This window comes from Colobus angolensis, unplaced genomic scaffold (genome assembly GCF_000951035.1).
Source record: "Colobus angolensis palliatus isolate OR3802 unplaced genomic scaffold, Cang.pa_1.0 Scaffold477, whole genome shotgun sequence".
Taxonomy (NCBI): domain Eukaryota; kingdom Metazoa; phylum Chordata; class Mammalia; order Primates; family Cercopithecidae; genus Colobus; species Colobus angolensis.
This window is the reverse complement of record NW_012118232.1, coordinates 227328-243426: the sequence shown is the minus strand read 5'-3', so window position 1 is coordinate 243426 and position 16099 is coordinate 227328. Positions and strand designations below refer to the sequence as shown.

General features: G+C 50.5%; 1 protein-coding gene across 3 annotated transcripts in view; it reads left to right on the top strand.

Moving 5' to 3' along the window:
- POC1A (POC1 centriolar protein A) overlaps positions 1-16099 on the top strand; it is an 82473-nt gene that overhangs the window by 27909 nt on the left and 38465 nt on the right. For all 3 annotated transcript variants that reach the window (XM_011958836.1, XM_011958833.1, XM_011958834.1), the window contains exons 8-9: positions 2532-2600; positions 5267-5365. In XM_011958836.1, the coding sequence (XP_011814226.1) occupies positions 2532-2600; positions 5267-5365 (168 nt within the window). The remainder of the gene's footprint in view (positions 1-2531; positions 2601-5266; positions 5366-16099) is intronic.

Sequence of the window (16099 nt, the reverse complement as noted above, 5' to 3'; positions counted from 1 at the left end):
AAAAAAAAAAAAAGAAAAAGAAAAAGGTTCATGGCCGGGTGCAGTGGCCCACGCCTGTAATCCCAGCACTTTGGGAGGCCAAGATGGGCGGATCACGAGGTCAGGAGGTCGAGACCATCCTGGCTAACACAGTGAAACCCCGTCTCTACTAAAAATACAAAAAAAATTTAGCCGGGCATGGTGGCGGGTGCCTGTAATCCCAGCTACTTGGGAGGCTGAGGGAGGAGAATGGCGTGAACCTGGGAGGCGGGGCTTGCAGTGAGCCAAGATTGCGCCACTGCACTCCAGCCTGGGTGACAGAGTGAGACTCTGCCTCCGAAAAAAAGGTTCAAAGTAATGGAAAATGACAACATTTCTAAGAATCAAGTAAAAGTTACCTGAAATTACTTCACACGCCTCTGTTAACCCTTTGGTGACTGTCCACCTGAAAGGGTATCTGAGTGATGGATGCTCTGCCCCCATCCTGCACTCAGGCCCTGCATGAGCAGGGGCCACACAGCCCGTGATGTCTTACACCTGGGATTTCACCCTCACTGATGTTATTGGGCGTTGTTCACCTGTTAGTAAAAGTGGATCTATATTATCCTGGTTAATGGCGGCTTAGGATTCCCAGGGCTGCTGGGAGTGGGGCGTTCCTGGGCCCTTGTAGCTCTACCTATGTGGAGAAGGCAGGAGGACAGGTGTAGTCCAGAGGCTTTGTCTTTGTGTCCTCTCAGGCTTTGTTCCCTGCACTTGGACATGGCACCCTTAGGAAAGGTAGTGTGGTTAGAATGTGTTCCCCAAAGTTCATGTATTAGAAACTTGATCCCCAGTGTGGGGTTGTTGGGAGGTAGGGCATAATGGGAGGTGTTTGGGTCATGAGGCCATGCCCACATGTATGGATTAATGTCATTCTTGCAGGAGTGGGTTTGTTACCACGGGAGTGGGTTTCTTATAAAAGGATGAGTTTGGCCCCCTTTTCTTTTTCACCCTCTCTTTGCCCTTCTGCCATGGGATGACTCAGCAAGAAGGCCCTTGCCAGATGCTGGCCCCCTGATCTTGGACTTTCCAGCCTCTGGAACTGTGAGCCAATACATTTCTGCTCATTATGAATTACTTAGTCTCAGATATTCCGTTATAGCAACAGAAGTGGACTAAGACTGACAGTCACCACACAGACTGTTCTCTCAGGATTCAGTGGGTAAATGCAGGTGCTATGCTCTGAGCGCCTGAGTGCTCAGTGTTCACCAGTGCTGTACTCACTTTTTTCATCACCCCTGTTATGAGCACCTCTGAGAGGAAGAGCCGAAGGTGGACTCTGGAAGCTTGGGTGGGCATACTCCCTGCTGTCCAGTGTGTCTGAGGCTGGATAGCACCTTTCAACCTGCCTGTCTCTCTGGGGTACAAAAGTTACCTTCCTCCACGGCCTCGGGGTCCCTTTTCCCTCCCAGAACTTGGCTGGTCTTTTCTGGCATTGAGTGGAAGGCGCCTCCCAGTGTTCCTCTCACTGATGGGTCAGCTGTAGATATGCTGCCAGAGCTCCTCTCATGGGCAGTTGGGGCTCTTGCCACTCCCTGCACTGGTCTGGGGGGACTGAGGTGGACTTGGTGACAGTAGTTATGCTGTCTTCTAGGAGAGAACCTCTTTTATCTGATTTTGCTTGGGAATACCAGGTACTGGCCACAGTAAATGTTCTACTGGGAGGAAGAGATAGTGGTGGCTATGGTCATGCCTTGTAGCTAAACAGATGGTTACTCTGTGCACCTTTCTGGGATGGATTTTAGGTATGTGGGGAAGAACCCTTCTTTACTAGGAGATCATGCATCCCCCATCCCCCCTGGCCTGGACTGCTCCCCAGCGCTTGGAGTACGGCCTGGCATGTGCCTGGCATTCCCCTTCAGATGGTCACACAGACCTTCAGCATCTGGGAAGCCAGAGTAGGCGCATCACTACCCATGGCCTGAACATAAGAAAAGTGAATTAGAGAGACATGTCACGTTGCTCTGCTGCCCAAGCACCTTTGGAAACCTCCTTCCTGTCACCTGTGCCCTGAACTATGCCCTGACTGCTTGAGCCATTGGCTCTTCCTTGGAGATCCTCTATTTCTCTGGTCAGCAGCTGTGCACTGTTGGGGAGATGTTGGATGCTGGGATTGGTCTGAGTCAAAGGGACCAAGTTCTGTTCTCAGTGCTATGGCTGGGGTGACTCAGTGCACCTCTCTGACCTGTGCTTTCTTACTGGAAAAGTGGGGATGAGACCAGCCCTGGAGGGCTGCCAGCACAGACTGTCCCATTCACTCATCTCTGTCACCCACATTCTCATAGCCTGGCCTTGTCCCAGTTGTAGTGCTCAGGAATAGAGGCCTGAGCAGTGGCGCTTGCACCTGGCCACAGGCAGGCTCCTCGGCTACAGGTTATGGAGGACTGTGGGCTGAGTAGGCTCTCGGTCCTTTATCCTGCTGCTGCTTTCATTCAGGAACGTCTCGTTTTCTTCCTGTGCATTTAGAATGGAGAATGACCTTTGATGTGTGTTATTTTTATTTGTTCTGCCAGGGACCAGCCACCACTGTTGCCTTTTCAAGAACGGGGGAGTATTTTGCTTCTGGAGGCTCTGATGAACAAGTAAGTAAAGAGTAGTCGAATGAAATGGTGAAGAAAGGAATCTGAGCTGATTTCTGCTCAGAACCAAACAGGGTGTTTGGGGGATGGGCTGGGTTTCACCAGCTTCCTTGGTGGCTTTCAGCGACTAAAAAGGCCCTGATGGAGCTTGAGGTGGGTGTGCCCAGATCCAGGGCCCTTGCCACCCCAGAATGGGCCTCCTGCAAGTGCCAACCTCATGGCTGCATCTCAGAATCCTTACTGCTCAGGCTAGCATTTAGTGGAAGGAGACTGGGCTATGGTTATCGTGAAAAGTTGTTTTTTTAGTTCTTTTCCTGATTCTAGACAAATAGATAATGATTATTATTAATATGATCTTACTGCAGGCCTGGGAATATGGCCAATGTGACAAGAACTTCATACCTCATTTAATTCTTGTGACATCTCCATGTGGGAGATGAGGCCCTCTCATCTCCCCATGCTGTAGATGAGGAAACTAAGTCCCAGCAGATGCTAGAGCTGGGGCCGGCACCGGGGCATGTCTCACTTCAGAGCCATTCTCCTGCCCTGGGAGCCTCTGCTCTGTCATCTGCTGTCCTTTGCTCCCAGCCCACTTGGACACTGTTTGAGGGGTCAGCATTTTCATTATTTTTGGCTGCAGAGAGAGGACATTGTGAAGAGGTCCTATCCCACCTTGTCACCCTCTGCTCTGAGGCTTCAGCCTGTCAGCCCTGGTGCCTTGTGCTCTGACGGCTAATCACCAATGACCTGTCTCCTGGCAGGCACCCTTCTTCTGGGGCCTAGTCCAGACCCTGGCACTGGGGAGGCCAGGAGCACTGAAGAGTCCACCCATCAGCAGTCTTTCTCCAGTGTCCGCATGGTCCTCTCGTCCAGAGAACCACAGCCCCTGATGAGGCAAGGAGGAAAGAGTGGCTGTTCTGTGCCACTGTTGACCTGATGCATGGCCGAGAATGTTTATTCCACCGCTGCCCAGTCTCTTAACTCTGGCTGTGCAGCCTAGAAAAGTCCTATTGGCCTACATGAGTCCTGGTCTCAGCCAAATCTATCAATTTTGGTTGAGTCTCTTCCAGTAAGGCAGAGGGTAGTTGGAGGCTGTTTGACCACAGCCTGGATTAGAGACAGCAGGCGTCTTCCCACACCAGCACCAGTCCTGCTCTAGCAGACGAGGGAGGAGGAAGGCAAAAGAGACTCCTGAGCCTTCCCTGAGCGTGAGGCCTGGCTTATTGCTTAGAAGACAGGGAAACTGGTAACTTCATACAGTAAATAGAGTCATGGTAGAATCAACTGACATAGTAGGAGAGGCAGCCTGGTGGAAAGTAGGTCCAGCAGTGCTGCCATCAGCTCCCAGGCTGCCTGTTTAGTATCTACTCTGAGCTTTTTCGGAGTGACACTGGCATTGTCTATTTGCATTCACTATAACCACTCTACTATTAGGAATTTATTCAGCAGTTGGATTTGCACAGTGACGTGAAGACCCTATAAACGGGTGCGTGTGTGCTAACGTTCTGTTTGTAAGGTGATATGTGCACGACCCTAGATGCCATCCATGTGGGAGAGGAAACAGTGGAGCTGCTCAGACAGCAGTGAAGAGCCTCCTGAAGAACGAGGCTCACAGCTGCGTCCTGACAGACAGGGATGGTGTCTGGGGCACATGGAGTGTTGATCTTGTGTGGATACAGTGGTTTTTCTGTGGCCTCAGGTAACCACTGGCCACACACTCCCCAGTTCTCTTGTGACACCCAAGCCAGCCATCCTGGAAGTGGCCCTGGAAGCACACCGTCGTGCGTGGCCAGCAGCCTCCAGCAGGGAGCACTCTTGCTCCCCAGCCAGGTGCCTCCCTCAGCTGTGTTCAAGGAGCCGAGGGACATGGTCCTACTAATAGGCGGACACTCGGAATAGGACATGTTTTTCGTGGCTGAGTTAGCCTTGGGATGACGAGTGTATTGCTGAGTACTTCCTGTGTGCCCGCGTCCGCCAGACTCCCCTGTGAGCCTCACAGCAGCCCCGTGAGATGGGAACTCGGCTCATCCCTGTCTCGCAGATGCAGGAACTGAGGCACGAGGTTGAATCCCTTGCCTTGGGCCGTTCAGTAAGGCATGTTCTGGCCTGGAGTCCATGTGTTAACCACTTCTCACAGTGTAACAGGCCAGGCCACCGCCCGCAGGAGCTTCTATTTTAGTACAGAGGCAGATGATAAACAATGAAAAGGGACAAATGGATTAAATAACTCCCTACTCTGATGCTATGAAGGAAGTAAATAGCGGGCTAGATTTCAAACATTCGCAAAGGCCTCTCTGAGAAGGTGGTGCTGTTGAAGCAGACACTTCAGCCTGCGAAGGAGCCAACCCCATGAAGCTCAGGCCTGTGCCACCCTAGGGAGATGAACCAACAAGTGCCAAGGCCTGGTGGTGTCATGCTGCAGTGGTCCATCCTGGTCACATCCAGGTCCTCTTGAGGCCTGTCCACAAAGCCTGCTCCCCAGGGAGGTGGGGTAAGTCCCGGAATTGAATTGGGGTGTCAGGTGGGGACCACTGTCCCACCATGGCTCAGAACTTTGGGCATGGCCTCTGAGCCCATTTCCTCAGTGAAGGGGGATTTCCTCAAATCCCCCTTCCCACTGGCAAGGGGATTTTCTCCCCCTGACTTGGTGCGCCTGTTGGTTTTGGCAGGTGATGGTTTGGAAGAGTAACTTTGATATTATTGATCATGGAGAAGTCATGAAAGTGTCGAGGCCCCCAGCCACACTGGCCAGCTCCACGGGGAATCTGGTAAGTGGCTTGGCAGGCATGTCCTGAGCTCTGTGACTCTGGTGGGCTAGGTCATGGCGAACAGCTCTGGGCTTGGAGATGTTGAGGGCGGAGGTTTAGGCCCGTCTCTGGAAAGGGACCCTAGTAAGATCTTGTCATTTACCAAATACTTTGGAACTTGTGGTGCTTTCTTTTCCATCTAGAGTGAGCGAATAAGACACAAAGAGGCTGTTAAGCAAGCTGCTGGGTGCCCCAGCCCTGTGCCATTTGGTGGGAGCATGTTTCCATGGCATATGCTGCTGTTTGATTGAGACCTTAGGGGATGAGGGACCCGTCCCATACTGAACCCTGGGCCACAGGACCCAAATGTGGGGCTCCTAGAGGGTTCCGGGCCTGAAGCCACAGCTGGGACAAATGGGAAAGGCCCAGCCCTGTTGCTTTCACTTCCCCCCCTTTTTTTTTCTAACCATGGAGAGGAAGTTCCTCAGCCACAAACCGTTTTTAGTACCTTTGTTGGTAAAAGAATATTCAATGTTCCTGAATTTAAATAGTTAACATTTTTGACAAATATTTGGGGAAAAAATTGATGACTAATACAGTCTCATTAAATAAGGTCATATTCAGCTTGGACTGAAATAAATATTAAAGCCAAGGTTGTGGAACCCCGAGGGCTTTAAGCTCCTATGGCCGTAGGCTCTTTAGATGTCTCTCTGCTGGACCATAGAGAGAGTGTGGCCTCCCCCACACGGATACTGGCCCAAACAACAGGAAGTGGCTCGCCCAAGGCCTCCAGCGAGTCAAGGCTGGGGCCCAGAATAGAACTAGGAAGCCTCCTGAGTCTGTCCCGGAGCTTCTGTGGCTGCAACAGATAGACCCCCCATCTCCCCACCCCAACACATACACATGTCCCCTGTTTTGTGTCTTGGGCTGCCTCTAGGCATTGGCCCAGTTGGGATTTATGGTTTTTCTTACAAGGGTTGCCATCCGGCCTGGTCCATTGGCTGTCCTCTGTACTTGCTAGTCTGTGGCCAGTTTTCAGCTTTTGGGTTTGTCGGGGGATGACTGGGCTGCATGAGATACTGCTTGCTGCCAGTTCATCTTCCACCCAGAAAGACATTTCACACTGCAGGGTTGGGGTCCCCTGGGACCCAGCAGACCTCTAGATCCCTGCCCTCTTTCCTGTGAATCCCTATCTATTGGGCACTTCTGGTGAGCCACAGCCAAGGTCTTTTACGCTCACTACCCTGTTTATTCCTTATCTCATCAGAATGAGTGGGTAAAGGTACTGCTTAATTCACAGATGAGACACCTGGGGCTTAGGCACCTTTCCCAGATGCCTGGAGCTGGGGGCCCACCAGGCTGACCCCTCTGAGCAAAGCTAGAAACTGCAGGTGGCAGAGGACTACTGGCTGCTTTTCCCCATTTCAGGGGAGGGCACTGACATCTGCCTCTTGGGAATGGTTAATATCTACCAGCTGGGGGAGAATCCCATGTTCTTACAGCTATTAGGAAAATAACTTGGATGAACTGCTTCTTGTTCCTTTAGTCCTGGCTCAGCGATGGAATATGGAGCCCCTTTGCTTCCCAGAGCTGTGCGTGGGGGAAGCCCAGCATGGCAGGATGGGGCATGAGTGGGTGAACAGCTTGGCAGTGCTCAGGGCAACCACTTGTTCCCATACTATCTACAGGCTCATGTTGGAGTTGTAGTCACAGCTCTGCCCACTGGCCCTCACTGCATGGGCCTCAAATAGGGGAAAGGGTGTTGGTCCTGGGGTCAGAGAACTGAGTCTGAACCCTGGGTGTGTGACCCCAGGCAAAACACCTGGTCTTCCCAAACCAACATTTCCACATGGTACCTGAATACCCACATAGGCAGGCTCTGATGAGAGCTTTGAGACCCCCACCAAGTGACTTGTAAAATCATTCTTGGTTGAGATCAGACCTCTTTCCTTATTTGTCATAAGCCCCTCTGAGACCCTGAGTGGACGTTAAGTCCTCTCCAGACACAGTTTCGCTGACACACACATGCCATGTGGTGTCAACCTTCAGGACTTCTCTGATCTCAGGACTTCCAGGCCAAGAGGAGCACTAGGTTTTTAGTTTGTTTTGTCTTGTTTTATTGTAATATATATATAACACAAAGTTTACCATTTTAACCATTCTTAAGTGTACAATTTGGTGGCATTAAATATATTCACAGTGTTGTGCAACCATCACCGTCTATTTCCAGAAGATCTTCATCTTTCCAGACTGAAGAGAGCTACTTTTTATAACACTGTTCAGTGGTTTGGTTTTCTTCTGAGATAGGAAGGGAAGCTGATGAGTGTGTTCTCGCCCTTCTTGCCCAAGGGCTTCCCTGGCACTGAGACAGTATCTGGGGACTGGTTCCATGACTGGGCAGAGTGTCTCAGCCCCATAGGGAGCCCAGGAGCACTGCAGTTGTGTCTCAGGAGCTTGTGAGTCCAATGAGCCTCTGTCCCTCCAGCTCTGTCCATGTACTGGCCTTCCAGTAACCCAGGGTTTCTCACCCTCAGCACTATTGATATTTTGGGCCAGATCATTCTTTGCTGTAGGGGGCTGTTTTGTGCATTTTGGGATATTTAGCCGCACCCTTGGCCTTTACTCACTAGATGCCAGTAGCGTCTTCACCCTCCCACCAGCCCAAGTTGTGACAACCAGAAATGTCTTCTAGGCCAGGCATGGTGTCCCATACCTGTAATCTCAGCACTTTGAGAGGCCGAGACTAGAGGATCGCTTGTGCCCAGGAGTTTAAGACCAGCCTGGGCAACACAGCATGATCCTGTCTCTACAAAAAAATTTAAAAATTAGCTGAGCATGGTGGCACTCCCCTGTAATCCTAGTCACTTGGGAGGCTGAGGCGGAAAGATCACTTGAACCCAGGAGTTGGAGGCTATCGTGAACTATAATGATACCACTGCACTCCAGCTTGGATCACAGAGTGAGACTCTGTCTCTGGAAAAAAAAAAAAAAAAGTCTTCTGATGCTGCCAAATGTCCCTCTGGTGGGCAGAATTGTCCCCAGCTTAGAATCACTGCAATAAGTCTTGCCTCAGTGGGGAGCCCAGAAAAGAAGCTGACCTAGCAGTGGGAGGAGTGTGGGAATGTGCCTGGAGATGGGGCTGTCTTAGCAGTGGGAGGAGCACGGGGATGAGGTGGGAGAGGCCCTGGGCATGCGGACGAGGACTGCTATTCCAGCAGCCCTGAGTGTCAGGACTCTGCTCAGTTGGGCCAGATTTGGGCTCCCACCAGCAGCAGCAATGGTGGCCCAGGTTTCTCAGCCTGGGTTTCTAACAGAAGTCATTTTGCAGGAATCTTGTTTGGTCTCAGTCTTCTGGAGGTGATGGTAAACAACCAAAAAAACAAAAAAAAAAAACAAAAACCTTTGCCTTTAGCAACTTGGTTTTCTTCACTTAAACCTTGGAGAGTGTTTTTGCCTTTCCTGACTAAAGGCTTCCCTTCCCTGGCTCTGGGAGAATTTCTGGTCAGTGGTTTGGTGGCTGACCAGTGTGGCTCGACTTCTCAAAGAGTCCATGGGCGCCATAGCCGTGCCCCAAGAACTCATGAATCTAATGATCCTCTGCCTACATCAGCTCTGTCTACACCCTGGGCCTCAGGCCCTGAAGCCTTGTGAAACACTCCTGGACATTTGGGGATTCTAGGAAGCCCACTGGGCAGGTGTAGGTGTTGAATTCCTCACCATGCCCCCGTTCCAGTGTAGTAGTCGAAAGCCAGAGGGGCAGACCCTGCATGGACCCCCTACTCTACTCACCCACTAGCAGACCACGGCAAGGGCAGCCCTGTGAGCCTGTGATGGTCCTTCTGCCCGGGAAAACCCCCTGCCCATGACCCTTTCTCTGACTGCAGCACTTCAACTCTCAGATCTTGGAATGAAGTTGTCCTTGAGCCCACTCTGAATAGAGCTCTGTTCACTGCAGAGCTATTTTCAACCTCTGGTTGAAATTCACAGCTTATTTTTAGGCACATTTCATGTTGAAAAGCAAAAGCCATTTCCCAGCCATTCAGAATGAGAATAATGGGTTCCATTTTCCCTCTATTCTTGGCTGAGTTGTGCATGAGGAGGGATTTCAGGGCTTGTAGCTGGGGAACGGTTGCAGATGAAGGATTCCAGGCCATGCTCTGGGCTGAGGGTGGACAGAAGCTCCATGTTTTGCCTTGTGACATGCTACAAGACTGGAGGAAGGTTGGAAGAGCCATTTGCAGGCAAATGAGCACCTCCCAGAGGGGCTTGAGTATGGGCAAGGGATGGGAGCCCCTGGGAGTTGTCTGCAGTGGGTGCTTGTGCTAGTGTTTTCAAGGGTCTGGTGCTTAGCTCTGTCTCTGCCATGGCCCTGGCCCCCTCTGCTCTTGTCCACCCTCTTGCTGTCTGTCCGTTGGGGCCTGTCCTCAAGGCATAAAGACCCCTGTATCTTGGCTGAACTTGAATTTAACACCGCCCAAACCCCCACCACTATAGGACGGACTTCTGCTCAACCACAGAAGCATTTTTTTAACCACTTTTTAAATAGCAAAAATGCATTTGCTTGATTGACTTATTTTTGCCCTCCTTCCAAATGTCTGAGGGCCTATTATGCAATGGGGAAGAAAGGTTGCGCTGGGTGGGGTAGGAGGAGAACACAGAGTTCTAGGTAATTCAGTGAAACGGAAAAAAAACCACTTCCTGAGTTCTAAGGGTTGGCTGCTCTCCGGTTCACACATTAACCTTGAGTTCTAGGGCTAAGGGCTTTTCTCCACTCACCTCTCAAGATCTCATTTTAAGGAGGAAAGCTCATCTGTGGTTAAGAGCCTGGGTTCTAGCTCCAACCAACCTGCGATTAAATCTTTTCTCTACCCTGCCTGGGGTGTGGCCCCGGGAAAGTGGCCAGACATCTGGGAGGCACGGTTTTCTCTTCTGTCGTACGGGGAGAGACTAGGCCCTCCTTCATGGAATTTCATGCGTGGTGCATCTGCCTGGCACATGACAAGTGCTCATCAAGCTTTAGCTATTTTTTTTTTTTGAGTCAGGGTCTCACTCTGTCACCCAGGCTGAACTACAGTGGTGCAATTGTGGCTCACTGCAGCTTCAACCTCCCAGGCTGAAGCAATCCTCCTATCTCAGCCTCCTGAGTAGCTGGGACTATAGGCAAGTGCCCCCACACCCAGCTAATTTTTAATTTTTTTTTTTTTTTTTTTTGAGGTAGAGTCTTGTGTAGTCACCTAGGCTGGAGTGGAATGATGCGATCTTGGCTCACTACAATCTCTGCCTCCCAGGTTCAAGAGATTATGCCTCAGCCTCCCAACTAGCTGGAAATGCAAGTGTGCACCACCACACCTGGCTAATTTTTGTATTTTTAGTAGAGACGAGATTTCACTATGTTGGCCAGGCTGGTCTCGAACTCGCAAACTCAGGTAATCCACCTGCCTCGGCCTCCCAAAGTGCTAGGATTGCAGACGTGAGCCACCACACCTGGCCTAATTTTTAAAATTTTTTTGTAGAGAAAGGGTCTCCCTATCTTGTCCAGGATGGTCTCAAATTCCTGGGCTTAAGCAGTCCTCCTGCCTCCGCCTCCCAAAGCATTGGGATTATAGGTGTGAACTACCATGCCTGCCCCACCAAGCTTTAGCTGTTTTAAAAAAGGGTTCTTTTCCCCTCCCTGACTGAAAGCCAATCCAGGAGATTGTGTGTTCAAAACTTGCTAGGGTGAGGGACAGTGGGCAAGAATGGGAGCACTTACAATTTTCCATGTTGACCCCTCTCTGCAGGTCATCGTAGTGAGGGACAGTGAGGTTTTTAGACCCTTGCAGGCATCAAAATTGTGTTTCCTGATGGCAGACCCAAGTCCTCTGTGCTCCCAGATGAGAGAGCAGATCTGTGAGTGGGAGGAATCCTTCTGCCCCAGGATTCCTCAGGACAAGATGCCCAGGACCCCCAGAGCCTCAGTGCTTGAACTGTCCTCTGGAAGAGGGGGCTGAGTCAGTTGAGAACATCTGACCTAGGCCTCATCCGTGCTGAAGGATGGCCTATTTCTTCTTCCTAGTTCCTCTGATGCTGAGGGTAAAGCACCAGCCACCTCCTGTGCCCGTCCTTCAGCTCTCACATTTCTATTTTGGGGCACTGCCACAGGGGTGGGCTTCACTTAGGGATTCATGGGACCCTGATTCCTGGCCCAGAGATTCTTGGCACTAGAGCTTCCCTTATGCGTGGATCTGGGGGTCCTGGGTGCCTGTGGATTTTTAAGATCTGAATTCTCACTCCAGGTGCCTTGCCTGAGGAATTAGAGGGTTGGAGAAGCGGGGAGAGGGAACCCATTTCCACCTCACCTGCCTCATAGATTTTTAAAAATTATTCGTATATATTTCAGAAGTACAAATGCAGTTTTGTTACCTGGTATATTGTGTAGGGGTGAAGTCTGGGCTTTTAATGTAACCATCACCCAAATAATGTACATTATATTGGTTAAGTATTTATTTTCTCATCCCTTGCCTCATAGATTATGTGTTAGTCTGCTCAGGATGCTATAACAAAATACCATAGACTAGGTAGATTATAAATATAGAAATTTTATTTCTCACAGTTCTGGAGGCTGGGAAGTCCAAACAAAGCATCAGTGGGTTTAGTGTCTGATGAGGGTTTGTTTTCTGCTTCATAGATGGCTCCTTCTCACTGTGTCCTCACATGGTTGAAGGGGCTAACTAGATCTCTGGGGTCTCTTTCATAAGGGCACTAATCCAAACCTGATGGCTTCACCCACATGACCTAATCACCTCCCAAAGGCCCCACCTCCTAATACCATCACTTTGAGGTTAGGATTTCAACACAGGAATTGTAGGGGACACAAGCCCTCAGACCTTGCAGCAGATTTGCTTCTCACTTGGGAGGACTTGGGTCGCTTGATGAGAACACAGATTTATGGTCTGGCATTTGCTTTCTGTAGAGGGGAGAAGTGTGGGTTCAAGGGATTCTTAGCAAGAGTGGTGTTGTGGCCGTTTGGAGCAGGAATGAACCCCAGATTTGTATGTCTTAGAGAGGAGCCTCTTCCTTCTCCACTTGACCCCAATCCTGGCACCTAATTTTTACAAGACCATTAAAGCGGGTAGGATGCAGTGACTCATGCCTGTAATCGCAGCACTTTGGGAGGCTGAGGCAAGAGGCTGGCTTGAGCCCAGGAGTTCAAGACCAGCCTGGGTAATGTAGCAATACCCCCATCTCTTAAAAAACAATAACAAAAAAACTATTAAAGGGAACTCCTGGCTTTCTGCCTGCTGCAGGTAAGTCCGAAGATGCCCAGGCAAGTTATCCAACTTGGAAAAGGCATGGCTTCATGGGGCCCAAACCCCCAACGCCTCAAGCTGTCCCTTCCCTTGGGCTCAGGGCATCTCTGGGGGTCAAGATGTGCCTATTAATGTGTTGTGGCTCTCACTTTGCCCACACCCTTTGGCTGAATAGCCGGCATTGCCCACAGTCCTTTTTATCGGTGTGAATGAGAGCTTGGTGGAAATGGGAAAGCAGACCCTCTTCTAAGGGGCACCATTCCACCTCGTGTGGCTGTTGTGGGGCTTTGCCAGGGCCAGGCTTTATGGGATGACTTGGGAACAGTGGGGACTTTCTTTTTCATGTTTCCTAGGACTTACCAGGTGGCCCATCTCTGGCTCCTGGGGGAAATGCATTCCTGCCCCCTATGCCACACAGAGGAGGAACTTCATTCCTGCCCCCTATGCCAACAGAGGTGACCTGTTGGTGAATAGCCTGGGCCCCAGCCAAGTCCTTGTCCCTGGGATTGACGTGCAGGAACACTAATAAAAGACCCCTGACTGGAAAAGAGCAAGGGGGAGTCTCCTCATTTCTCAGTGGGAAAAAGGAGCCCAGCATCCTCACCCCTGGGACAGATAACTGTGCCTTCCCCTGTGTGTATGCATGTGCACGCTCGTGTGTGGACCTCTGTCAGTGCTGCTTCAGGGTCTCCTGGTGTCTACATTCCCACAATGCTCTGTCAAGTGCACCTCCCTTTTACTCCTCCGTGTAATCCCCCTGCAGACCCCCTGGCTCCAGTTCTGTGGGGCATCTCCAGATTACATGGATGTGCTGGGGCTGTGCACAGCATGGGGGATGCCAGGGATCTGGCTAGGCACCTTCCTCGTATGAGGAGAGGCAGCTTACAAGCATGTCTTTCCTGGAAAGGATTTTCAGGCAGCCCCACTAGGAAGGTGGAAGGTGGATACTAGAAACTTCTGGTTCTGGGAGCCACTTCAAGAACTTAGTTGGCAGTAAGAGCTGTGCTGCCCCAGGGTGTTGGTCTGAGCCGAGGCTGGGACCCAGCCTGAGGTGGTGTCTCCTGTAACTTCACGCAGGTTGTCTCCATTCTCTGCACCCAATTTCTCCCCAGCAGTTTACATTGCATCCTTTGTGCATTTTTCATTTCATAGGCTCCCTCTGCAAAGGACCTTCCTGCAGAAGAAAGGCCACAGCAGCCTTTGCTTTAGGTGGCAGAGGTTGCCAGATAAGATGGCCCCTTTCATACTCGGGTTGCATTTTCCTCCACCTTTGTCTCAATAGAATTCGTGGAAAGTGCTCTGGGTTTCTTAGTTTCCGTGGGAATAGAGTGGATACTAAAAATAAAGAAGATTCAATATTTGTAATATTTGTTACCAAGCTACAGGTTTTGTTTTTTGTTTGTTTTTTTGTTTGTTTTTGTTTTTTGAGACGGAGTCTCTCTTTGTCACCCAGGCTAGAATGTAGTGGTGCGATCTCGGTTCACCGCAACCTCTGCCTCCCGGGTTCAAGCGATTTTCCTGCCTCAGCCACCTGAGTAACTGGGATTACAGGTGTGCGCTACCACACCGGGGAACTTTTGTATTTTTAGTAGAGACAGTGTTTCACCATGTTGGCTGGGCTGGTCTTGAACTCCCGACCTCAGGTGATCCACCCACCTCAGCCTCCAAAAGTGCTGGAATTGCAGGTGTGAGCCACTGTGCCCAGCCCCAAACTACAGTTTTTGTAGAATGTTTCCTGCTTGAAACAGAGCACCTTTGGCCAGTGGCTGGTGAGTAATGTGGAGTTTGCAAGATCCAGGAGTACCAAAGATGCCAGTGCTCCTGGAAGTGGGGCCACCCAGGCCTAGGGCAGGGTCCCAGCTCCTTTTTCTTCCAGAGGCTACCACTGACGTTATTGCCAGGTACGTGTTAAATAATTACTGTGTTTCCCACGAGGGAGGAGTTGCCTTTGATAAGCATGAGGACAGCATTTGCAGAAATCCATTAGGTGATGCTAGCTAGTTGGGCTTCCCAGGCAGTGACGGTGAAGAGACAGGCCTTTCAACATTTGATGGTTATCATAGTAAGCCTCCTACAGTGGTTCTCAAACTTTAGTGTGCCTCAGAATCACTCTGAGGGCTTGTTAAAACACAGCTTGCTGGGCCCCATACCCAGAGTATCCGATTTAATAGGGAATTCACATTTCTAACAGATTTCTAGGTAATACTGATGCTGCTGATCCAGGAACTCACTTGGAGAATCACTGGTCTTTTGGAAAACAGTCTAGCCTATTGTGACCATGGCATCCTGGGCAAGGGAATTAGGGGAAGAAGAAAGTCTCTTTATCTTCGAAGTTTCTATGACTCGTCATGGGTACAGCTTGGGAGAGGCAATCAGAAAATCAGTGTCCCTCGCAGCCCACTGTAGTCTGCTGCTTTCCAGAAGAGGAAAAGGGTATGACCTTGGTTCTTTTTTGTGTGTTTGTTTGTTTTTGTTTTTGTTTTTGTTTTTTTGAAACAGACTCTTGCTCTGTCACTCAGGCTAGAGTGCAGTGGCGTGATCTTGGCTCACTGCAACCTCCACCTCTGGGGTTCAAACAATTCTCGTGCCTCAGCCTCACGAGTAGCTGGGATTACAGGCATGCACCACCACACCCGGCTAATTTTTTGTATTTTTTTAGTAGAGATGGGGTTTCGCCATGTTGGCCAGCTGGTCTTGAACTCTTGACCTCAGGTGATCCACCCACCTTGGCCTCCCAACGTGCAGGGATTACAGGTGTGAGTCACCACGCCCAGCCAACTTTGGTTCTAATCTCAGTGCACTGTTTAAAGAAAGCCCAGCCAGGCCTGGTGGCATGCACCTGTAGTCCCAGCTATTCAGGGCTGAGGCGAGAGAATTGCATGAGCCCAGGAGTTCCAGGCTGCAGTGAACTATGCACCCCTGCACTTCAGCCTGGGTGACAGCGTGAGACCCTTTCTCAAAAAGAAAGAAAGCAAGAAAGAAAGCCCAGTGCTGCCCCGTAGGCCTTTTAAACCCAAAGGCACCTACCAAGGCTCTGTTTACAACCAGACAGGCAGGCACGTGGTTTTATTACCAGCTGAGGACATCAGTATTAAGGAAGATGGGACTCGCTGTGGTTCTGCTGTGAGCCTCTGCCAGGCCTGTTGTTCTGTCCCAGCTCCTGTCCTGCCCCTTAGTATTCCTGCCATTAGTCCAGTCACCTATTCTTGGATCTGTGTTCTCCAGGCCACCTGTCTCCTGTGTTATCCTTGGTGTCTCCCCTGCTGTCTTGGTGTCCTGTCTCCCACTTCTCACCCTGCAGATGTGGATGCCTAGGCCAGCTCCCATCCTCCAGACAGCCTGCTAGGCTTTAGGGGAGCAGATGGGTGAGAGTCTCTGAGCCAGAGGTGACTTGGGTGTATATGGCTTAACATTTGAACCCCAGATGAAGGTCTTATTTGCAGAGCCTTTTTTTTTTTTTTTTTTT